The sequence below is a fragment of the Podarcis cretensis genome, assembly GCF_951804945.1.
Source record: "Podarcis cretensis genome assembly, chromosome: 2".
Taxonomy (NCBI): domain Eukaryota; kingdom Metazoa; phylum Chordata; class Lepidosauria; order Squamata; family Lacertidae; genus Podarcis; species Podarcis cretensis.
Genome location: NC_137171.1, coordinates 86,157,280 through 86,181,865, shown reverse-complemented (window position 1 = coordinate 86,181,865; position 24,586 = coordinate 86,157,280). Strand labels below are relative to the sequence as shown.

The 24,586-nt window shown below is 39.3% G+C and overlaps 1 protein-coding gene across 1 annotated transcript; it reads right to left on the bottom strand.

Annotated features, from left to right (window-relative positions):
• Positions 1 to 80: 80 nt before the first annotated feature.
• Positions 81 to 22,227, bottom strand: RUVBL1 (RuvB like AAA ATPase 1). Its single transcript, XM_079964572.1, has 11 exons — positions 21,932 to 22,227; positions 20,175 to 20,261; positions 18,467 to 18,599; positions 16,240 to 16,391; positions 14,814 to 14,903; positions 13,752 to 13,901; positions 11,047 to 11,110; positions 9,646 to 9,844; positions 6,488 to 6,590; positions 1,626 to 1,717; positions 81 to 576 (listed from the first exon to the last, which is right to left on the bottom strand). Exons 1-11 carry the CDS (start codon positions 22,070 to 22,072, stop codon positions 417 to 419), a joined length of 1,371 nt encoding a protein of 456 aa, XP_079820698.1. The 5' UTR covers positions 22,073 to 22,227; the 3' UTR covers positions 81 to 416.
• Positions 22,228 to 24,586: the final 2,359 nt, after the last annotated feature.

Below are 24,586 nucleotides of genomic sequence, written 5' to 3'. Positions count from 1 at the left end.
ATCACTTTTACTGGGTTATCCATCCTTTGTTGACAAGGTTTGATGGACACTCCAAAACACCACTAGTCTGTCAAACTTAAAACATTTTAAAAACAAGTTCACATTTATTTTTAAACAAAACCAACAATGAAAATAAATTGTCTTTTCTAAGCAACTTAGCAATTAAATCTAGAAGAGGAATATAAGGGTATGCCAGCCTGCATCCATTTCATATAGGCACTCAATATATGAAACAAGAAGATACCACAGACATCGAAATGATTTCATTCCAACTCGGTGAACTAAGAACAAAGGAAATGCTTCTTCTTGCTACAAAACAGTATTGTGATATTTAAGAACTTTTCAGTTCCAGTGAAAGTTAAAATTTGGAGAATGTTAAAAGAGGCTCTGAGGACTAGAAAGGCTAACAAACTTCTTCACTTCATGTATTTCTCCTGTTGATCCGCCAGTATTTTTGCCGAGGATTTGGCATCATAGAAGAGTTCATTTATTTCTTCAACTTGTTCCTTTTCTATGCTGTCTTTCCCGTTTATCTTGGCTAGCAGATTGGCTGGTGTGAGTAACTGCACAGCATACCTATGGCAAAATAATAAGAGCATGTGTCAAATTAACATGCCAGCTACAAAGTAGAACAGAGAAAACTCCTCAAAAGAGACACTTACAGAAATATTCCACAGGGTGAATAAATGAACCTAGCTTCTAGAAATGTCCAATGCACCTTATAGCTGGGAAAATTAAACATTTAAGCCAAGAGCCAAAGAGCCACTTAAAGCACACCCACCAACTTGACTCTTCCCACTTTGAGCAGTGATGCCACCTCCCATACCAGATGAAAAAACATGAAGAATTTCAAAAGCTATTTGTGATGTGGAAATGAGGCTGTGGTTTGAGAAACACAACTTCATATTGCTCGGAAATGAGTGCAGTTCTTCAGACCCTGGTCCCCCCAGTGACATTCGCAATAGCACTAGAATCTACTTTCAGGACTCCTCACTGCCTTGCAAGGAAGTTGTAAAAACAATCTGCCGGCCACACTTTGCACATGAATCTATTCTATTATATATCCTGCTAGGATTGTTACAGAACTCTATTGCAATGGCTATTTTCATGTGGTCTGGAATTTACTAACTCTTGCAAAAATGTCACTAGCCTTGAAGGTGGGTAGAATCAATTTCGCCAGCCATCAATGGGTGGCTGCAAAAGACATTGGGCTCCCATGTCCAAAATTACTGAATGTATCAACCTGCAAAAATGGCAAGGAGCGGTCAAACAGTTTAATAAGTAATATGCAGTCCATTAAAATGACCAATCATTATCATACAACTATTAATTTCTGCAAAGGATTTTCACTCCTATAATTTAGCTTGTCTGTAAGTTACGTATATGCAAGTATTTCATATGTTAATAATAAAGAGGAACTACCTTAAATGCAGAAATTGAATGTCATGAATAAAAGTGGATTATGCAACACTGGTGGAACTCTGAGCTCCGTCATTCAAGCAAATTAGTATTTCACCAGAAATCCACAATGGTCTGCTGGTTACCCCCTAGCTACCTGTTTCTGCCCATCTTCATACCATTTCCAAAACCAGTCATTATTTGACATTTATAGTCAACAAGCTTACCTTAATGTTGTTTTGGTGCCTATTTCTCCAAGATGATTCAATGCCTCCTCACTAATATTAATACTCTCTGTCTGGGCACGAAGCTTTATGATCTAAAGCAGAAAAATATATTTAACACAGTTTGGACTTTAAAAAATGCATTTCTTAAAACTGTGAACACACCTTAGCATCACATGCAAATCATATATAAAACATAGTTTAAACACGGGCTGGTTTATTTTAACATCCATTTTCACTGCATCCAATTTAGAACTGCGACAGAGTCAGGGATCCTTTCGGGTTGCAAATGGAATAATATTTTGGGGCATTCCTCAAGAACCTTTGTAACTCCTAAACTATGAGAATGATATGGAATATACATATAGTGACCTACAGAATCACAGATCATCCGTACCCCACCTGGAATAAATCTTCAGAACAATTTGCTTGGAAAGTCTCAACTGTCCTTTAGTTGCTCAAATGCATGCCAGACATTTTAGCCTCTTGACAAATAAGACGGTAAAATAAATAAGTAAGTTTCTCTGCAAGGTTCAACTACTCCCACAAAACCTCTCAGATAAATCTAATCTATCAAGAACAGTCTCCAGCTTGTACCAGTTTGAAGATCTTTGTAAAGTTGAAGAAGAAGATATCACCAATAAGCCTGAGCACATAGAGCTGTAACAAAAGTGGCACCAGGCTCCCTGCAGTCCGTATTACCAGCTGAGTGATAAGGGGCAGACTGGATAATGATGTTGTGTTGTAGTGTTGAGATAACTCTGGAACTGCGAGTCTCATATAATACAGGTATTTTTCACTTTGGCAGCTTTGTAAACAAGATATCAAGAAGCACTCGTTTAAATTAAAGCCATAAAAATGCACCAAGGGAATCGGAGTGCGGAAGAGGGGGAAGGGGGATGAGCACAGAATTGGGGCTTCACATACTAGGCAGCTAGTTTAAGGAGCATTAGAATTTGAAGTTGCTCTTGGGAGTGTTCAAATTTGACCAAAATATTAAGGCTAATACTTCATTTTGTTTATTAAAATATTTAGACTGCACCTCATACAAAACTACCAGATGTTGTTCAACAAAATTTACAAAAAAACCCCACCCATAAAAACAATATGGAATAATCATAAAATGACTCATTCATCTTAAATAGTTTAAATCATTCTGAACAGGCCTGGTGACATATATAAAAGTCTTCCACCTGCTAGAAATGTATTCCACAGCTGGGGACGGGCAACACTAAATGCCTGACTTCCAGCTGAAGCTAGTCAGGCTTCTGAAACACAAGGAGACAATTAGCAGCGCTCCTACAGAAAAATGTGAATTTACAAGTATAATGTATATGTTATACTATGTAAACATTTTGTATATGTATTGAGATATCAATATATCAATAAAGAAAAGAAAAAACAGTGCTCCTATAAATAGTCTCAGTCATCAAATTTGAATATAAGTACATCAGACAAATCCCCCCACCAATATGGAGTTTCTAGCTGATATTCAACTTGACTGTGATCCGAAGAACTGTATGCCTAAGTTGGCTTTGGAGTTGTGTTCCTTGATCAGCAACCCACAATATATCATGTCAAGTCGTAAAAATGGCTGATGATTAGGTACTGGGTCAGGGTAAATCAGAAGTCCTCTGAATGTGCACAGGCTCTTGAATGAACCTGAACTAAAATCTCTCTTTGACTCCCAACCCTTAAACCACTACAACTGAGATAAAGACTAAACCTGAATATAATTTTTAAAGGCCTGTGTAATACTTTCTTCTTTGGAAAAACAGATAAAGAATACACAATCCAGCAAATAATCTCTGTAGCCAGTTTATGGGGGGGCCATAGTCAACCCAGAATATGTAAAGCACTCTAAGGCTACATGCAAGAATCAAATACCTATTTGGATTATTGAGTCACACCATATCACATTCCCTACTTGCAAGGTAGTGTTCTTTGTGCAGGTACATCTATGTCAAAATAGGAGAAAGTTCTGGAATGCAGGTGGCTCCTACAGTAGGCACACAGTCTTCTGGTGGTATGCATGCAAATCTTACTTTGGTGGGGACAGGGACAAGGAGGCATTTTTCAACTGGTAAGCATTTAAAGGAATGCATATAAATGGTACTTGGAACTGAACATTCCCCAACTCAGCTGCAAAGAGCTGGTCACAGAGAGGCATGCCAAAGGATCCTTGAAACCAGGGGTTGGACTCCAGCTCCCATCATCCCCAGCTAAAGGTCAGGGCTGATGGGAGTTGAGAGTATAATAACATCTGAAGGCACACAGGTTACCCACTGCTGCTGTGAACTATAAGGGTGGAAAGCCCCACTTGCAGGCTGTGTGCGGGGAGAAGGGGTGTAACTGCTCTTGGAAAACCCCAAGCCTCATTTCCCCCTCTCCATAGGGTCAATTAAAACTGTGGGGGAACAGAACTCTTTAGCAGTGTCAGGTGAGGAAGCACCTGAGGAAGAGGGGAGGCTCAAGAGAGAAAGAAAGAATCCTATTCTGTGCCCTGCCTTTCCTCATCTGCTGCGGACAATGTTTATTTTATTTTATTTATTGAATTTATATACCGCCCTATACCCAGAGGTCTCAGGGCGGTTCACAGAATAAAATCAAAATATAAAAAAACCACAAAATAGATAATCAAAATAAAAACAACAACCCAATAACTCCCCCCCCATAAAACCCACATTTTAGAAGGTCATAGGATGTCAATCAAATCAGCCAAATGCCTGGTTAAAAAGGAACGTTTTTGCCTGCTGCCTAAAGGTGTATAAAGAAAGTGCCAGGTGAACTTCCCTGGGGAGAGCATTCCACAGATGGGAAGCCACTGCAGAGAAGGCACATTCTCATGTTGCCATCCTCCAGACCTCTCAAGGAGGAGGCACATGAAGAAGGGCCTCAGAAGATGATCTCAGGGTCCAGGATGGTTCATATGGAAAGAGGCAGTCCTTGAGGTATTGCGGTCCTGAGCCATTTAAGGCATTATAGGTCAAAACCAGCACTTTGAACACATCACTAAGCAAATCTAAACCTTGTCCAAATGAGATGCAAAAGAGGGCAAACTGCAGCATATAATTAATCAAAAGCGGGTAAGGAGCCAAGGGTCATCTAGTCCAACCCCCTGCAATATAGGAATCACAACTAAAGAAACCCCGAAAGACAGCCAACCAACCTCTGCTTAAAAACCTCCAACGAAGGAGAGTCGACCATCTCTTGTGGGAGTCTGTTCCACTGTTGAACAGCTCTTACTTTCATTAAGTTATTCCTAATGTTCAGTATCAAACACTACCAAGGGGTTGATTGAGCAGAATCAACAGGGTAGCACTCTATGATGAAAGTTAATAACTAGGATGGACCAAGGCTGTTTCAGTGCCATACCCAGGTCTGAAGCCAGGCAGAAATTGGGCTAGATAATCCCTTTCACCCAGGCACAGCTGCAGTTGGCCACTCTCAATTACTTTGCCCAACGTTAATATTATAATACATAGTATTATGCTAATATTGAAATGAAAACCTCATTGTACAGCTGTATCCTCTAGCCACCTCTGCTGTAATCTATATCAAGGTGCTACAGCTATCCTGTCAGGTACACAAAAACATCCCAAGCATCAATACCATGGCATATTTTGAAAGAAGGCACCACACAAAAGCTTCCTCATACCAAAGGAAATGAGCCTTTGCTGGTACGTTTATATTCAATAAATGCCTCTGCTTCACCTTGGCACTTATTCAGCAGCAGAGACTATTATCTGGTGACAATGCTTTCCGCCATTGACACTATCTTCTAAATAATACAAAGAATTGACATGATAAACCGTAATGGCTCCCGTATGGTGTCAGCCCACAGCACTGAGACACTAATGAGGGGGGATCTTTGACAAGATGCCTCATAATGGCACCCAAGGATTATAATCAATGCTCCTTGCACCAAGAGGAGTCCTGCTGCTTACTGGACTGTTGCTCTAGCAAATCATTGAAAAAATCTCGTCTAGATCAACTATAAAATGGATCCAAGAATACAGTAAGCAAATCACTGACGGAATACGAACCCCAGGAGTTTACAAATGCACATACTTCAAATACTAACATGGAGTGGTTTCATTTCAAACTGAGCAAATATTGAAAAAATTAAGATCTGGAATTAAGAAACACAAAAAATGTAAGCAGGACCGCCCTTTCAAGCGAAGTGTAATGAAGATCTGTTCCCATCACATTACCATTATGATGAATTAAAAAATCAGTTCACATGGAGATAAATATGGAGAGTGGAACAGTCTTCATACTTATTGGCATTTTTAAAGCACTTTTCCTGTTGACTTATGGGTTGTTTTTAAACAGATCTTTTTGTGGGCTGTTTATTTACCCATTATTGGAGAGCTGTTCTGATTTTATCAGAAGTTGCAGGTTTTTACTTTTGTTGCGAACCATTTCTGGTGATGTCTGAATAGCAAAGAACGCAGCAGACATTTAAAAATAAAATTAAATAAAACATAATAATAATAATAATAATAATAATAATAATATCTTAAAGAGGAAACCATAGCCTTCATAGTTTCAAAGCAAGAAACCTGCAGGATGAATTCCTACTTGGACGAAACTTTCCTTCTGGAAAGGGCCACGTATATTACTGTATTAAATATTTTTCACATTATTGTAAGCCACTCTGAGAACTTTGTTATCAGCCAGCATATAAATATTGTTTAAAAAAATTATAGGACCCCAAAACTTTCTAAAAAACAAATCCTGCAAACCAGTCATGTTATAGGTAAGAAGCCAGTAGTGTTTCACACCCCGCACCACTGGCTGAGGTTCTAGAGAGGGACCTTTGCTGCCTGCCCGACAAAATATTACATAAGTAAGAGAGTTACCTGCTTCATTTCTTGTGGCGTGTATAACATGGTTCTAATTATCATCACCCTATCCAGAAGATCCAGAGGTATCCCATGAGGAGAGATTATATCTTCTGTACCTCTGCAAGGATATAAAGAAAAGTTCAGGTTTATATTTATTTATCACCTTAATAGGGTTGCTGGTGGGAAGCTTTTCTTCTAACATTCAAAGCAACACACTAAGAAATTATATTGGTTGGTGGTGGCTTACGTCGCACTGTCCTAAGAGGCAGACTTTGACATACCTCTCCTGAAGATTGGCTAGTATTCTACATAAATGAGCTAGGCAACAGAAAATCTGGATTCAAGAAGAAGCTTGGTGAAACTCTGTCATCACAAGGTACCTTAATTTGCAATCTTAGTGCAAATACTGTGAAGTATTTGACTGATGAAAACTCCTGCCTTCCACTCCCACCAATATATTGTATCTATGTAAAACAAGAAAATGACTTTGCCCTTTTAAAATGTGTTTTTGGGGGGGCGTTTATTGGGTTGCTGTTTTTATTTTGATTATATATTTTGTGGTTTTATATTTTGATTTTGTTCTGTGAACCGCCCTGAGACCTCCAGGTATAGGGCAGTATATAAATTCAATAAATAACAAATAATAATAATAACAACAATATCTTCTGTTCTCCATTAGAGGGCACTCCAGTTTCATCTAAAAATATTTCTTATTCAGGAGATTACTAGAAAATCATGATCCTACTCAGTTGTGGAATATGAGGAGCAGAGGGGAGGGAGGAGCAGAGCATAGGAGTAGAATGTTAATCTATTCCCCCTCCTCTAAATAATAGCGGCTTCTATTTCTAATAATAGAATCATGAACTCAAAATTCTTTCAACACAACATGAAAGACTATTGATACAATTTTAGTCCTGGTTCATAGGAAACTTCTGTCTACAAAAGAAGGTGCTTTCACTGCATGGGGCCAAAATATCTTGTGCAAAAGCCGATGAAAGATTGGGTGTGATACAAATTATAAGGAGGAAGACAGGCTAAGAGTCTACCGATAACACTGTGAGCTGATGAGGAGAAATCACCCAACAATTACCAGAAGCAGACTGTTCTTTAACTTTGAGAGGTTCACTTCTACTGTTACCTGGCCTAAGGAGAAACATATTGACAAGATGACTGGAGGTGTTTATGGTGTGGTAGGCCTTAATTCCAAGTATCTGGAGACAACACTACTTCACAGTAATCTAAGTTTATTAAAAATCTATAACATGCAGAGCATAAAGTGCAAGTAAGGCAAGAGAAAAAAGTGGACTGGGTCTCTTCTCCACTAGGATAAGAGAATGGATCTGGGCATGTTCTTTTCTCTACCATCCTCAACCCTTTTGTCCAAATGTACATATTATGATTTGTGGGTATTAAATCCCTTCCCCAAGCGTCTTAAAAGTGGGTGGCTAAGTGGTTTAAAACAGAAAATAAATAGTACATATTCATAAATTCACTTGCTTTCCTGCACCCTCCCCTCACCCCCCAATAGTTGCTCAATTAAGGGAAAGGGATGGGAAACTGGGGGGGGGGGGTTGCATTACAGTGGGACAAGTAAATTGGTAGAATTTGCCTTGTGGAAGAATCTTTCCACTTGCACAAGACACTTTTGCATCTAAGCCAATGTCTTCTGCACACAGGTTGCAGAGCAGGTGCCCAAGCTTGTATAAAATGTTGGTGGGCAGCAAAGAATGTGGACGTTCAAGAAAAAGCCCATACTTAATTCTTAGTGGTCCCTTATACACTGGCAGGGCCTCCCTCTTCAGCAAATATAGGTGTGTGTGAATCATGCAATAGTGGAAGGCTTTACAGACATGTGGACTAATGCTGCTTTGAAATAGCTTTTCTAAACATTGGTCTCTCAGAGTTATTTTCTGTCCTATATATATATATATGCAAGTGGGAGAGATGCATTTCCCATCCCAATCGAGTGCCAGAAGGGGCAAATCCCACCATTTGACATGTTTTCTGTGGCAAACTGCTCGCAGTAGAGGAAAGAGAAGGTAGCAACCCTCAATGCCAGAGAAATCGTCATTTTAATTATTTTTTCAATTTATATCAAGACAAGCACAATTTATTCCATTGTCACTGTTTTACACAATGTGGATTTTGTTAGCTGCCTAGGAAACGGTGAGATATGTTTTTAATAAGTGAAATAAACCAAGTTTCAGGAAAAAATGCTGTAAGCAGACTACGAAGTGACACAAGAAGTAGACAACAGTAATGAATAGGGATGAATCTTTGATGAGTACAAGTAGTCTATTTAAGTAAAGGCAGAAATAGCAGTAATACCTGAAAGCCACCAGCCTAGCATTTAGCTGTTAACAGTATACAAGATGGGATCCAGCTAAACTATGAAAAGGGAAAACAGGTAGTGGCGTTGCTATTATTATTTCTGAAGCACCAAATGCTTTTTTAAGTGTTGGAGCAAAAATCAATAAAAAAAGCCCTTGCCCACCCGAAATCTAATGAACATGCTACAAAAAGAAAAAGAAAGGGAATATTGTAAACAAGACATTTATTTCTTTTTATTAAGGAAATGATGTTGCAGGGTTCTTTTTATCCAAGTGCAATATGTAAACTTGTTCACAGCAAAGCAGTGCAGCTCAAAGCCGTTTGGAGATACAAAACCTACTCCAAATTATTAAAAGACGACAGATCACCTCTGAGGGTGATGGCGCCATTATAAAAAGAAACCTGACTGTATGGGATGAAAGATGAGCATGTGCAAAGACTGCCAACAGATGAACCACTATAGCCGGATACTAAGAAAAAAAAAAAAGATATGAACATGTGGTATTTGAAACATTATGGAGAAGACAAGCAAAGCAACTGTAAAGGAACAGATCTAGGGATGCGCACCGGGGGAGAAAAAAAATTAAGATCCTGAAAAACCTGACTCTAAAGAAACTTACTAATTCTTGGTCATCGCAGTGTGAAGGTTTTTCCTGCAGTGAAGCCCTTAAGCAGCCCTGCAGCAACAGATATGGTTGTGACCCATCAAGATGATTATCACAGGTGTATCAGCACCACGGATAAAAAGCTCCCAAAGATCATAGCTCTTTGTGCTGAAGCAGCTAACACTGAGGCTTATGGGAAGACGAGAACCATGCAGGACTAAGCTTTAAGCACTGTACCTGATTACACAGTTCCCCCGGTTGGAAGCAAAGATGACAATCGGAGCAATAGAAGATTCCAGCGCTCGGTGCAAATATGTGAAGCACTCAATATCCAGCATGTGAACTTCGTCCACAAAGAGAACTCCGGGGACTAACTCAGCAATGCCTTGATCAATGTATTTATTCACCACCTTGTTGATCTCTCCTCGAAGCTTGTCTAAGGGAAAGATAAAGGTTAATAACCTGATTTATTTATAATGAAAGCTCCAAGACAACTTACAATAAAAGAGCGGCCCCTTTTGCACCAACTTCTTAGTATCCTTTTCTGAACAGATGCACACACAAAAATCTTATGCATAAGAAAATTTAAATTAAATTAAACTCCTTTAAAATGGATGAGGCTGAGACAATGGTTTTGCATAATTATGGATTCAAGTCAATCATTACTCAGCTGCTTATTTTTGGATGGAAACCAATCTTACTAATGGATTTCCACATTCAATATTTGTAAATATTGCTGTTTTGTCCCAAGATTACACCAGGTTTTTTTTAAACAAACAAACAAAAATAAATGAAGATTGGTGAATAGAAGTCCTTATTCTAAATTTAGCGTGTCAGACAACTTTGTTCATCTAGCTCAGTAACTGTCTACAATGTAAACAATACACTGTCTTGCAATGACTCTCCATGGCTTCAGATAGGGGTCTTTCCAGTCCCAGTTGAAGATGCTGGGGATTCAATCTCAGATCTTTTGCAAGCCCATTATTTGTTATCTGCCAAAACTCCAGGATTCTACTTTTTTGTGCTATCCTTCCATGCATACTATTCACATTCAGTAAGGTAAATTCTCATCCTTGCAGTTTGTGGATAACTTCAAAAAAGGCCGCATAACTTCTGAATAAATGACCAATGACTGATATTTTCAGGATTTGATAATGTTTTCAAAATGCTGGATGCTGAATGTAGGGCACATGCTATAGTGCTCAACTATGTATACAAAATTGTAGGTCAATAAATGTAAAACATACTATGAATAAAGCCTGTTTAAAGAGTGTAAGAGTGAAGTAACAGCTGATGCATTGATGCCTGTTCTGCTGGTGCCCCATTTGGGGAAAGGAGGCAACACCACCAGATTCTGATCAATGCTCACAAGTACCAACCAGATGCCCTATGTAGCACTTCTCAAGTGTTACACATGAGTAGTCACTGAACTGCTGGAACACAATATTCCGAAACCCATTCAACTTTAGCAGCACTGTGTAATGCACATCGCGCTTCCTGTACATTCCGACTATCCTTCCTTCTGCCTTGTTGAAAGCTTAAGGATGCAATACTATACACCCAAGTCTCACCATGTTCAGTGGGACTTACTTCTGTATAAGCATAGGGGTCAGGCTGAAAGTGAGACAACTATTGTACCTGTGATTTCAGTTTTCTTAGGCTTCATCAACTGTCCCATCATGGAGAGGATATCCTGCCCACCCTAGAGAAAACAAATTTGAAAATTAAGGTTGTATCTTTTTTTTGTTACTGTACAGAAAAAGCTATGAAAATTTTATTATTTGGTCAAACTAAAAATAAAGGGTTGAATTCAAGGTAGCGTTAAGCAGATCTCCTCCCCTGACATAACCTGTGTGCCCCCTAAATCTGTTATGGGCAGATCTGCAGATGGCACAGGGCACCTATGTAGGGATGGAGCAGCAAATCTTGCTCTAGTGCTAATTTTACACTATTAAGTTGAATATGGCCCATAACTCTTATTTCAGTTTTTTTAAAACAACATTGAAGTTTCTAATATCAGACAACTACTTTATAAATTCACCACTTTTGTATTCTAAGCATAGTACATTAGTATATATATATCTGTTAAGCTTCATTCTTTATGTGCACTTTGGAACATGATGATGCCATTTTATTCAGGTCTCAGTAAATTTTGCAATGTTTCAGAACAATAAAATTACTCAAGGAAAATGCATGTATGGAAATTATATCAGTTGCAAACATGTTTTTATAATCCTTTGCTAGTTGAGAACTTGGAATTCTGTTTTCCTTCGCTATATAATTTTAAAAAATCTTACATGCATTGTTAAACAAGAAAATGCTTGTTTTAGTTTTATACAGTATATTCTGTAATATTTCAGCTTGGGAAGTTGATGGTCTTTAAAATTATTTTTAAAATGTTTTTAAAAGTCTTAGAAATAAGTACTGTTAACATTAAGAGTTATGAGGTATTTCAGCCAGCCAGAAATAATCACACCTGGGAAAACAAATCCTTTGGATTAATTTCATGGTATGTACCAGCTATATGAATTAACACTACAGCATGTAGTCACCGTTATTTGGCTAGCATAGCAGCCCTTCCTCAGGACCATGTATATATTATATACTCAATGTGGAGATATCAGTTCATACAATTGGCATTTCTCCACAACACCCAGGAACCTAATTTTATTTTGACGAGGGCACTTATTTAAAAATAAAGATGAATATGTTTGTGTGGATATGCTGACAATATGTTATTGTGAGCATGGATGACATTCTCCAACTGAAGACTGCAATAATTAAGCTTGCATGAACATAGCCTTGTTTAACCCTCAGAACTGACTTGCTGCAGTTGGAGAGAGAGATTAATCTGTTTGCAGCTGCAAACACAAAAAGCCTTCACTGTAACACAGTGGGGACTTTAAGAACTTACCTAACATACTGGAGCATTCATACAGAACTTCTCTAAGCTAAGAGACAAATTGAAAGGGCCATACAGTGGTACCTTGGGTTACAGACTCCGCTAACCCAGAAATAGTACCTTGCGTTAAGAACTTTGCTTCAGGATGAGAACAGAAATCGCGCGGCGGCAGGCGGCCCCATTAGCTAAAGTGGTACCTCAGGTTAAGAACAGTTTCAGGTTAAGAATGGACCTCCAGAACAAATTAAGTTCTTAACCCGAAGTACCACTGTATACTGAGGGGAGCTGACAGTACAAATTCTCATAAAAGCAACTTAATCTGTCCATGGGCATTTAACAAAAACTGGATAGATCCATTAGATATTTCCAAAATGTATCTAGACACCCTGAGTGTAAAGCAGATTAGTTTTAACAATGTGTCAAATACCACACACAGAAAATGCTTTTGCCAAAGGTTTTAGGAGTTCTCTATATTCTACGTCTCTGCATGACAGGTATCAGCTTGAGTCATTGATCCCTGGCAGAGTTGCAATATTGACTTTCCTGCTATATGTGTGCCTTAACGACTTTTCAAGTATTCACTTTTCAAAACCATGTAATTTGAGTTTAAAAGAAGACAAAAAAACTTTTCTGGCTTCTTGTTATTAGAACCAGTAAAAGAACAGAAAAATCAAGACCTCTCATTGACCCCCTATCTCATGGAATATGTTTACATTTTAGTCAAACTATCATATCTTTGCCTGTAGGTTCAAAAAGCCTCACTGTACTAAAATATGTATACAGTTTAGGATGCAGTAGAAATTGCTGGTAAAAGGCAGTGAATATTATTAGCACCAAAAACGTTTTCCATTTTCTTCATTGATCTACATGCAATAACCACCCTCACTAATTCCCCCAAAACAAGGTTGATGGTTTTTAAAACTTGCAAATATTGGGAGTCAAAAACTCTTGGAGATGGCTGCAAATCATCCACAGTTCTACTAGTAGATCCTGATCCCTGTTTTAAATGAGTTTGTGTGTTTCAGGAAAGCCTGGCTTACTCCATACTGCAGCAACAAGGAAAAATAATGGATAGAACTGTGACAGTACTCCTTGACCCCAGGTGCTGGCACACTCAAAAGGGAGGCAAATATCTACTGTTAGATTTTTAGTGGATTGGTCCAGATTTCGTCCGGGGAAAATTCCACTCAATTCTTGCTGATAGAATTCCTTTCCCCTGCAATCCCATACGCCCCCTGAAAATCTGCTCTGGAGGATTGTGGGAGAGCCTCTGTGACAGCGTGGGGGATGGTACAGAGGGCTGCAGAGGGGAATCCACTGTCTCTTCCCTTCCTTCCTTAGTGGGAGCCTTTGCAGGATTGCTGCCTATCCTGCAAAAGCAAGACTTCCTTTTCTTCACAAATCTGAAAGTCTGGATGCTTCTGTCAGTATAGTTGAATACCTGAGGTCTAGCATTGGCCACATCCAAGTCATGAAGAGTTACATCCTGGATAATCTCTTTCTTCTTGTGCACATCACCTTTCGGCAAAGGAACATACTCTTCAGCCTCAAGGTCAAACTCTGTTGCATAGGTGTCACACCTGCCTTGCCTCTGTGAAGAGGAATTTGGAAATCACATACACTATATTTATAATTAATGTTATTGCCAATATTGAGAATGACATACAGCTGATAAACAAAGGTCTTGTTTTACAGTGACAACACCAACAGGCTTCGTCTGACAGTTTTGAAAATGCCATGCTTGTCCTTGGAAAAGGAACGACTGATCAACCTATGAAATCGTACTGAAAGCACCTGGTATTTTCTCCATTCTTCTGAAAGAGCGAAACTCTTGCTAAAGGACAAATCCAGCAGATTAGCTGGAGATTGGAGAAACTGTCCTAGACTTCTTGGGACAGAGATGATTTATTGTATGATACAAAATATTATGCTCATCCATTAAACACCAAGTATCTCCCTAAACTACATTTTAAATCAGATACGAAGAACATGCTAACTAATGCAGTATTCCCTTCTAGATGCATATATCTTATGGCAAGAACACCAGGAAGATAAAAGATTAAAGGATCTATGCATTTCTTTTTAGTACGAATAGTTATTTCAGGTCTTCTCTCTTCACTTATGTATCATGTATGAACACGAACACACACAAGCATGAAGTTAAATATTAAAATGAACGAGAAAACATTTAATAATCATAGTAATAATTTATTACTTATACCCTACCCATCTGACTGGGTTGTGCCAGCCACTCTGGGCAACTGTAACCAGAGCTCTCAAACCAGATGACCTTACTTGTGAATCAAATGATTCCCCTTTAGAGGTGGCATTTAGTTCATGAATGACCCCTCCAAAACAAAAAACACCTCTCTCCTTTCCTGAGCAAAACCACAGCTATCCTAGAAGGAATTGATAAGGTTTTTGGGACACAGACTTTGGACAAAAAGCTGGAAAATCCTGAACCAATACTATGTCAGAGGTTCAACTGTTGTCTTTGCTTTACCTTGACAGCGCCACTGTTTGCTTCAATGTAAATCACATCACCAGCTTCTACTCTTTCCTTCTGCAGACTTTCAAAGATGCTGGGGTCCAACTACAGAGACAATAAATAGAGACCAACTATATTAAGATGCAACTACAAAGAAAGAGGTGTGAAAGAAAGAAAGTGTGTTAGCTTTTATTTCTTCATATTTATTTTTCTGAGCAGCTTTTAAGAGCAGAGTTCTGGTTAGCAGAACTTGTCTTAATCTGCAGCCCACCCCATTCAGCAGAGTTTCTGACAGTACAGGGGGCTGTGAGGAGGACAGGTATGAAAGCCAGCTTGAACCAGCCCTGGTAAACATACTTAATTCTGGACTCAAAGCAATGTGTGAGACAGAATTCCAGTTATTGCTTTTCAATGACAAATATTTGTAATTTGGTACTGTTGCATTAGGGACACGGGTGGCACTGTGGGTTAAACCACAGAGCTTAGGACTTGCCGATCAGAAGGTTGGCGGTTCGAATCCCTGTGACGGGATGAGCTCCAGTTCCTCGGTCCCTGCTCCTGCCAACCTAGCAGTTTGAAAGCATGTCAAAGTGCAAGTAGATAAATAAGTGCCGCTCCGGTGAGAAGGTAAACGGCGTTTCCATGCGCTGCTCTGGTTCGCCAGAAGCGGCTTAGTCATGCTGGCCACGTGACCCAGAAGCTGTACGCCGGCTCCCTCGGCCAATAAAGCGAGATGAGCACCGCAACCCCAGAGTTGGCCACGACTGGATCTAATGGTCAGGGGTCCCTTTACCTTTACTGTCGCATTTATTAAAATAGTTACGTTTTACAGTAATTCCAGTTTCACTGAAACTCAGCATACATTCCTATCTGTACTGGTAACATATCAATCAACTGAATTAGTTCTAACAGTGCAATCCTATTCAGAAGTAAGACCCATTGAGCTTTGTAGGACTTACTTCCAGGGAAGTGTGCACAGAAGTGTTGAGGATCCTGCATTCTGCCCGATGTTACTAGATTCCAAACTCTCAACAGCCCCAGTCAGTCTGGCCAGTGATTAGGAAAGACAGGAGTTGTAGTTCAACAACATCTGGAGGGCCACAGGCTTGTCACTCCTGGTGTATAGTATTGTACCCTAAGTGCTTTACAAATGGTTCTTGACCCAGACAGCTTAGAAGGCAAATAACGCTTAGCTTCAGCAGAACTGCATCACCTATCTCCAAATCATTCTTGGAAGCAGGAGTGGGCAATATCTATCAATTTATGTGGTCAAGTGGCAAATGACCTAGAGAACCTATCAGATCATGTGGTGAAACAGAAATAGCAAAATAAATTCTATTGCTTAAAAAGTACCTTTAGTCAACTGTTCTCCTGCCCCTTTTACTGACATGAGGAAGTGCTAAGAAGCTGAGAAATGTGTGAGAGATAAGACCCCACCTACCTTGAGCTGTTTAGTTCCTTTTGCAGTTTTGAGTCCGATAATCACATGACTAATGGTTTTGCCATATCCTCCCATGGGGTTCTCAGTCTCACATGGAGTTAATTCTGTGACTTCACCTTCATAAACTTCCTTTGTTTCTTTAATCCTCAAGCCTGTAAAATATTGATTATATAAGCTATAAAAATAATTGCCATTTATAATGGACTGCTCTTGATATTTGCCACCTGAAGTCATCTTTGCCATCTCCAATACCATCAGGAAATATTTATGTAAAACCCAATAAATTTAGTAGCACTGAAACAAAAGATGAAGAAGGGCCATTTGTTACTTTACCACTTAAACAAAAACTATGTCATGGAAGAGAAAAAACCCATTACAGATTCTAGAGTTATAACCAGTAATACATATTTATCAAATAGGACATTAAAAAGACTGACAGTTTGGTTGAAAAGAATTGCTCAGTAGTTCTTATAATTGCCACCTAAAATCTGACTCTGAAAAGGCGTAAACATTAAACATTATTATTTACTAGTGGAAAATTCTCTGTTTTGTAAGCTCACTAGTAACAATGAATGAATGCCAACTGCAAATAAAATTAAGCAAGTTTGTAGTTTCAAAGTCCTCAGCTTTGTTTACTAAAATACATAGGATAACCTTGCTAAATTAGATCAATCTACAGAGAATAAATTTTCTGATGCAAATAAATTTTTGGAAATTACCCAAATTCATATAGCAACATTTTCTGTAAACTCACATGACTATGTTGCACATGTGAAGACTTCCCTCAGGCTTTCAGATTCTGGGGAAGCTTTCCCCATCTACAACTGTCAAGACCCCCTCCAGCCGTTCATTCTATATGCATGGATGTTGGTGGAGGAGTACACAGCTTTGAGGACTGGGCTATTTGTCACAACCCCACTCCCTTGCTTTGGTGTTGCTCAACAGAGGAGTAACAAATGACCAAATAAGGCTATACTCATCACCCTTTGGTACTCATTTCAGAGTCTACTGGAATGTCAAATTAACACACACTACAAATCTCTGCTATTGCAACCCTAGAAATATCCTTTTGAGAATTCTTAATTTGAGAAAGAAAATCTGGATGATTGGACAAGAATTAGAGCATGTTTCCATTAAGCAGAGTAGGCAGTTACCAGTTCTGAAATATGTCTGGATTGTTATAGGTATTAATGGAGAGAAAACCATTTCTCAGAGGAATGTTTTAATAACTTGGGTTAGATAAAATTCAACAGATGGGAGGAGAAGAATTTCTATCTTTCACTAACACCAAATACTTATTTAGAAGCATCTTCATGCTGACATCCAGGGAATGTGGAGCACCAACAATGTGGCTGGCTGTTAAATTATTGCTATCTCTAAGAATGACAACATGGATGACACAGGTTTCAACTGCTGGTTCAAGTTTCCAAATCTGACAGGGAACTTCATCACATCAAGGAAATATTGCAGACTGCGCTCTCTCCATCTCTCGGCTCTCTCCCCCTCGACCCTGCCAATTTAACAGTAACTTAAAGAGCACAGATGATTGAGAGTCTCTTTCTTACAGAAATCAATGGGCCACTTTTTTCAGTTGCAAGAACTGATGGAAATGTTTCTTCACCTTAATGCCATTCAATACTAAGATGGAGTCTGTGGTAAATCATGATACAGAGCCCCGGGGAATTAATGGATGTTGGACGCAGTAATAAAAACAATTAGGGTATCTTTAAGCAATCCAAAGGTCTGTAAAGGGATAGTTCTATCAGCTGTCAACAGTAAGTAAAATAGGAAGATTTTAGATGCTTAATGTTTTGCTTGCAAATCCAACTCTTCCTCTTGACAAACTGAAACAATTCAATTGATAAATCCACAAATACTAAAGAGAAAATTAACCTAATTGAAAAGCTACTCATCTTGTTAGCTACAAATACCTTCTTCTATTTTGTCCAGCATTATGCAATGAGAATGCAGAAAGGCAGAGTATCACTCTTGCACTGTTTGTGACTGAAGCAAGAGTCAACTAAAATGCCATAATGAAGAAAGTATTTATAGAGCTTATGCAAATATGCTACCAAGAGATTCAGTAATTCTGCAGTAATATTAAAACCTGAAGCAAGATATGATTTATTAATCAAAACAAATGATAACATATATGTTATACATTCAACTGAACAAAAAAAATATAACCTTGCACTGATAACTTATTTTCTTGTTTCAAGTTACGTACCAATTGCTCTTCTGAAATTTTCCATCAAGACCTCTGTCTTCTTTATTTCAGTAGAGTACACTTCACTTCCAACCATAGGGCAAAAGGGAACCTTACTACCCAACTCCTGAGCAATAGCCAAAGCCAAAGCAGTCTATGAAAATAAAAAGTCAAAAGACTGAGCAATTATATATTATACAGAAGTCTCAAAATTTCAGAGAATTTAAATAAATTAGACAGCCTATCAGGTTTTAAACTTAAATTTCAGTAGGCCTACACTAAGTAGGATTAACTTTGGATACAACTTAATGTCCTTGTAAGTGGAATATTGCTTAAAGGATCTTCCCACTGGAGGAAGCAGAGGGGAGACCATTTTTGACATTTCCTCATTTTCTGCCCCATGCAAAGCAACTCCAGGGGGCTGAGGGAATGTTCCAGAATAGTGGAGTATTGGAGGATGCAGGGAGGCCATTTTAACAGGACCATATTTATCAAAATAGGCTAAGGAGGCTCTTGCCTAAAGATCATGATTTTCACAATGTAGTGCTAGAACAGTCTACTATTTTTTCCAGAGAGATTTACCAGTTAAATAAATCCTTCTCTAGTCTGGGGGTTAGATTTCTATAATATGGTGCTGCTTTTGGGGCTAGATTTCTGGGGCTAGATTTCTATAATATGGTGCTGGTTTTAATGATGATGGAAAGGGGGGTGGAATTAATCTGCTGAGATCTGCAGCAATTTTCAAATGTTCCATGGGAGTGGAACAAGTTTAAGAACTACTGGTTTAAAGCTTTTTAGTAATTTGTTAGTTCTAGCATGGCTCCTAAAGGCTTCTTAGAAATGTGTCCAGAATTGCTGCCTAATTAAGTATCAGTAAGTATCAAATAACTAACTACTGTTAAAAGGTTGCATATTCACATAATCTTTCACCTAGGACAAGCATACTAGTTTATTTAAATATCTCCATTAGGTGCCATCTTTAGACACCAGGAAAAATGTTTCTCTTGAACCAAGCATTTGGCGGATTAACATTCTATGGCCTTTTAAATATGTGTGTGTGTGGGGGGGGGGTTGTTTATCAGTTTATTTTGCTTTTGTTTTTTAATGTATTCTGTGTTTTCATTTTTATGGTATGAATTGCCCTGTGTTCTTCGGTTGAAGGGCGACACACAAATTTAATAACAATAATACTCCTACAATACAAGGATCAAATGTTCTGCAGTAGTTCATTTCTCCTCCCATTCCACTGACCAAATGAGTTTAGAAGGTCTGATGCGTATGCGTGTACTGTACTCTTTGCTGTACTCTTGTTGACACCTACTGAAAACATTTGTTAGGCAAGCCCTTAAAGGCATATAAAAGTTACATGTGCTTTATTTCTTTCTAGCTTCTGTTTATTTTAATGCTCTTTTGAATATCTTAACTTTTGTGATGTTGTTATTATATTATTATTAATAATAAATATTATAAATAATATTGTTTATTATTGTATTTCTGTAAACCAATTGAAGATTTTTAAAATTTATTTTTTTACAATCAGCACATAAATTCCGTAAAATGACGTATGCATAAGAACAAATGTACAAGCTACTGGGAAGTAAAAGGTAAGGGAAAGAACCCCTGGACGGTTAAGGCAATGGACGGTTAAGGCAACTATGGGGTGCGGCGCTCATCTTGCTTCAGGCCAAGGGAGCCAGCATTTGACACAAGCATTTGACATAAGACATACCTTTCCAGTTCCAGGAGGTCCTGCCAATAGCACAGCTCTGCCAGCCATCTTCTTGCTTCTGATCAATTCTACAATAACACCACAAGCCTAAAACATAAAAATACTAGTGTTATAGATACTGGAGGGTTTGGGGTTTGTTTGTCTTTTGCTTTTTAAAGTCCTTGTTGAGATTAGGAACAGCAGGCATTTGCAATAGCATAGGACACCTATCATTTCACAAATACAACAGCTATATATAATCTTCTGGCTTGTTTGAGTAAATCTACTCAATATCTTGCACAATCACCAGTTTAAAATGATGAAAGTGAGGGATTTGGCCAAGATCTCCCACCAAGCTTGTATTGGCAGAAGAAAAATGAGAACTTCAGAGTGCTCTTCTTTTTATAAAGTTTCTTATTAACAGCTCACCTGATGTTGAAATGGCTGGTTTGCAGACTGGTGGAACGTTAAATGTACTAACACAAATTTTAAAATGTAGGCATGTCCACTCAGAAGGACCACTGTGTTCAGTGGGGTTCACTGTTTCAGATTATATCTTTATATATATGTCTCTAAATTCAGTACAAACCAAAGAAATATGAACTCTGAAAAGGCTTTGTCTTTAATACAGTTCTAAGCTAAGCACCAAATTTTAGGAAGCTGATGAAAGGTGTGCAGCAAGGCTGCAGATGCAGCTATGGCTTTGATGCTCCATAAAGCCCAGCCAGTCAGATTTGTCCCTAATAATGACAACATGGAGAAGCATGTATACCACCTTGAGTTCCTTGAAGGTGGAATAGAAGTGTAAGAATAAACAAACACAAATAAGCTACATCTCAAATGATACACCATGAACTTCAGATGCTATGTCTATCTGACAAGCAACTGCTCAGTTTGATCTTCTCACTTAATAAAGACCCAAAATTAATATCCTTGAATTGAAACAGATTTAGGTTAAGCATACAGCAGAGATTCCAAGCTCTGTATGAAGATCCCCTTCCTAGAATAGCCAGTTATTTTATAGTTTATGAAAAAGTTACACAAGGCAGGGATATAGGATGCTTAGCATTTCGTTGAACCTAATCTGATTTTTTTTGCAGGGGTGTGTGAAACGTGACCCTGCATATGTTGTTGGCCTCCAATTCGGATCAGGCAGAGGGCCTTCTTGGCAGTGGCACCCACCCTGTGGAACACCCTCCCACCAGATGTCAAAGAGAAAAACAACTACCAGACTTTTAGAAGACATCTGAAGGCAGCCCTGTTTAGGGAAGCTTTTAATGTTTAATAGGTTATTGTATTTTAGTGTTCTGTTGGAAGCCGCCCAGAGTGGCTGGGGAAACCCAGCCAGATGGGCAGAGTATAAATAATATATTATTATTATTAGCACCAGCCACAGCATGATGTGCACAGTAGCCCATGAACATTCAGGGGTCTCTCCGTGGCTTAAATAAACTCTCCTAAAGCGATTTTTGGGGGGTGGGGGCCGCTCCTAACTTTCAATCTGCTTGACCACGCTCTTCTCAAACCCCAACTTATTTCATGGCTTGAAACGGAACAAGAAGCGAAGCTGCATCCCCACTCCTCATGGCTCTCTTTCGGCTGCCGTCTTGCCCCCTCAGGGGTTGCACAGCTGCACCAGCGCCTCCTTAGGGAGACGCCGGGCCCAGGTGGCTCCTGCCCGTCGCCTCCGAGTCGAAGAGCCCGAGGATAGGACAGGCCACGACGCGGCCGGACGGGACACCGCCGTGGCCGTGGCGCCCCGCCAGCGCCGCCCTCACCTCCCGCGCGTTCTCCTGCCCGACCAGCCCGGCCGCCGCCGGCTTGGCTGCCCCGCTGTCGTCCAGCCCCAGGCCCTTGACATGGCTGTGCGCGGCGATGCGCTGCGTCTTCGACGTGCTCTTCACTTCCTCGATCTTCATCCCGCCGCTGGCGACCAGAAGCAAAGGAGGCCCCGGGAAACTCAGCCCGCCGCCTTCTCCTCCTCCTTCTTACCGGCCGCACACGCAGTTAACATGCGGCACCCGCGCGTTACCAAGGCTCCCGGCGCTCTGCCGTCTTGTCCTTGCCCCCTTTCAAATAACTGGATAACGGGAACGTGCTCTCGCTTGCCATTGGGCAAATCTCCTGTTAATCAGAGGTCGTGGTTTCTCCCCCCCCCCCTTTAGGCCCAGGCAATTCAGTTTAGTGCACCTTCGAAGACGCTCCGGTTTCACCCGGTAGTTGTAGAAATAGAGTACCGGCAGAGAAGGGTTGCAGCTGGGAAAGAGAATTTTTGTATGGCTCGTTGTTATTTTCTGGCATTTTAGCAATGCAGTACTACTGCTGATCAGTATGTGATCTTCGGGTGCAGGGCGGTATATCAATCTAATAAATGATAATAACATAATAAAAAGGATATCATTAGTATTTACAGGGCAGAGTCCTTTTCCTTTGGAGTTAAAGCTACAGGAGTGAAGAAACAACGAGGATTGTATCGTGCGCCCTTTCTTCATGGACAACACTGTGAGAGAGGTTGGGCTGACAGATGGTGGCATCCTAAGCCATCCATCATAGCTGAGCAATTAACCTGAGTTTTCCACACTTAAGCCTCAATTTTGTAATCACTCCACCACACTGCCTCTCAATCTGATACCAGATCTCTAATCGTTAAAAATATCATCCACACACAAAGGAGTGTTCTTTTGATATTCAGGACTTGTTCACAATGTCTTTCCATTTGACTACTGGAATTCTTTATGTGTGAGGCCTTCAAGCAAATTTGACTCAAAAAGCTGGTCTTAAAAGACAGAAAATGAAGGAACTATTTTCTTTCACAGGTCACTTATTAATATTTCTTTCCAGAATATCCCTTTTATTATTTATATGTTCATTATTACTTTATTGCATGTATGATCGAGACAGTCAGATTTTTTAAAAAACAAACCTGTTCAAGGGTTTTAAATGCAGCTCAAGAAAAAGAAAAGTGATCACTCAATCAAACTAAAGCCTGGCAGAAAGACTAACAATCCCCACTTTGTAGGATTCCACTGCCTTCAGTATCTTACCACCTTTTCTGAGGCATATATAGATTTCTTAGGACTGTTTCAGAGTTTATGTTGGGACTCTGAGCACACAGCAGTAGAACCTGAATCAATAGCTCTACTTGTGAGTGCATTTGCCCAAGGTAGTACTGTATCTGAACTAGCTCTTCCTACAGTCCTCTTTGTATGTAGTCATGGAAAAAAGAAAATGGCATCATAAATCCAAATGTAGCAGAAAATGATATGAAACTGGTGCAACAAATAATTTTTTCTTATGACACTATTAGGGGAATCCCATTTTGGAAAACTTATGAGACATGTTGGAATGCATTGAGTTGTAATAAATTAGATAATTTTAATTGCACTTGTAGTTGCTAGTCTAGTTTATGGTCCTCTTTGGACATGTAAAGGAATACAGTGGTACCTCAGGTTACAGACACTTCAGGTTACAGACTCTGCTAACCCAGAAATAGTACCTCAGGATAAGAACTTTGCTTCAGGATGAGAACAGAAATCGTGCGGCAACGGTGTGGCGGCAGCAGGAGGCCCCATTAGCTAAAGTGGTGTCTCAGGTTAAGAACAGTTTCAGGTTAAGAACGCACTTCCAGAACAAATTAGGTTCTTAACCCGAGGTACCACTGTACCTGTGAAGAAGAATGGTTGAAAAAATTGTGAGACATTGCTATAAGTCTTCAAATGCATTTGAATGAGTTAATGAAATATGTTGCTTCAGAAGATCAAAAGGACATAACTTGGACAAGTGCTTACAATGGTCAAAGACTAAATACATTTAAAAAAATAAATGGACCATGCTGTGCAATACTATATTTCCAAATAATCTTACAAACTTGTTTAATTAACTTATTAGCCAACTTATCTAACATGGATCCATGTAAAGGGCTGTATGGATCACAGTCTCACAGCATGAACCTATGCATGTGTACTGCTTTTCAGTTCTCTGGAAATTACTCTCATGTAGGTGTAGGATTGCAGTTTCATATTGCTTGCACTTTCCTAAACAAAACTGGTTTATCCAGTGTGTCAATGATAAGTCCATTTTATAGCAATGATTTCTTCATGTTACTGCTATCACATACCCTCCAACATTTCTCTGATGAAAATAGGGACGTCCTTTTCCATAATAATTATAATAATAATTTTACTATTTATAGCAAATTACCCCAGCCACTCTGGGCAGCTTCCAACATATATAAGAACATAATAAAACATTAAAGATTAAAATATCTTCCCTATACAAGGCTGCCTTGAGATTGCTCGGTGGTTGGATAGCTCCATACCTTCCAACATTTCTCCAGTGAAAATAGGGACATCTTACCATACCCTTCAATATTTCTCTGATGAAAATAGGGACATCCCAAGGAAGAGAGGGACATTCCGGAATCAAATCAGAAA

Coding starts and splice junctions, on each gene's coding strand:
- RUVBL1 (XM_079964572.1), bottom strand. CDS start 22,072: ATGAAGATCGAGGAAGTGAAGAGCACGTCGAAGACGCAGCGCATCGCC. Junction 6,591..9,645: donor CGGGGGAACTGTGTAATCAG/GTACAGTGCTTA, acceptor ATATCCTTGCAG/AGGTACAGAAGATATAATCT. Junction 577..1,625: donor GGCACCAAAACAACATTAAG/GTAAGCTTGTTG, acceptor ATTTTGCCATAG/GTATGCTGTGCAGTTACTCA.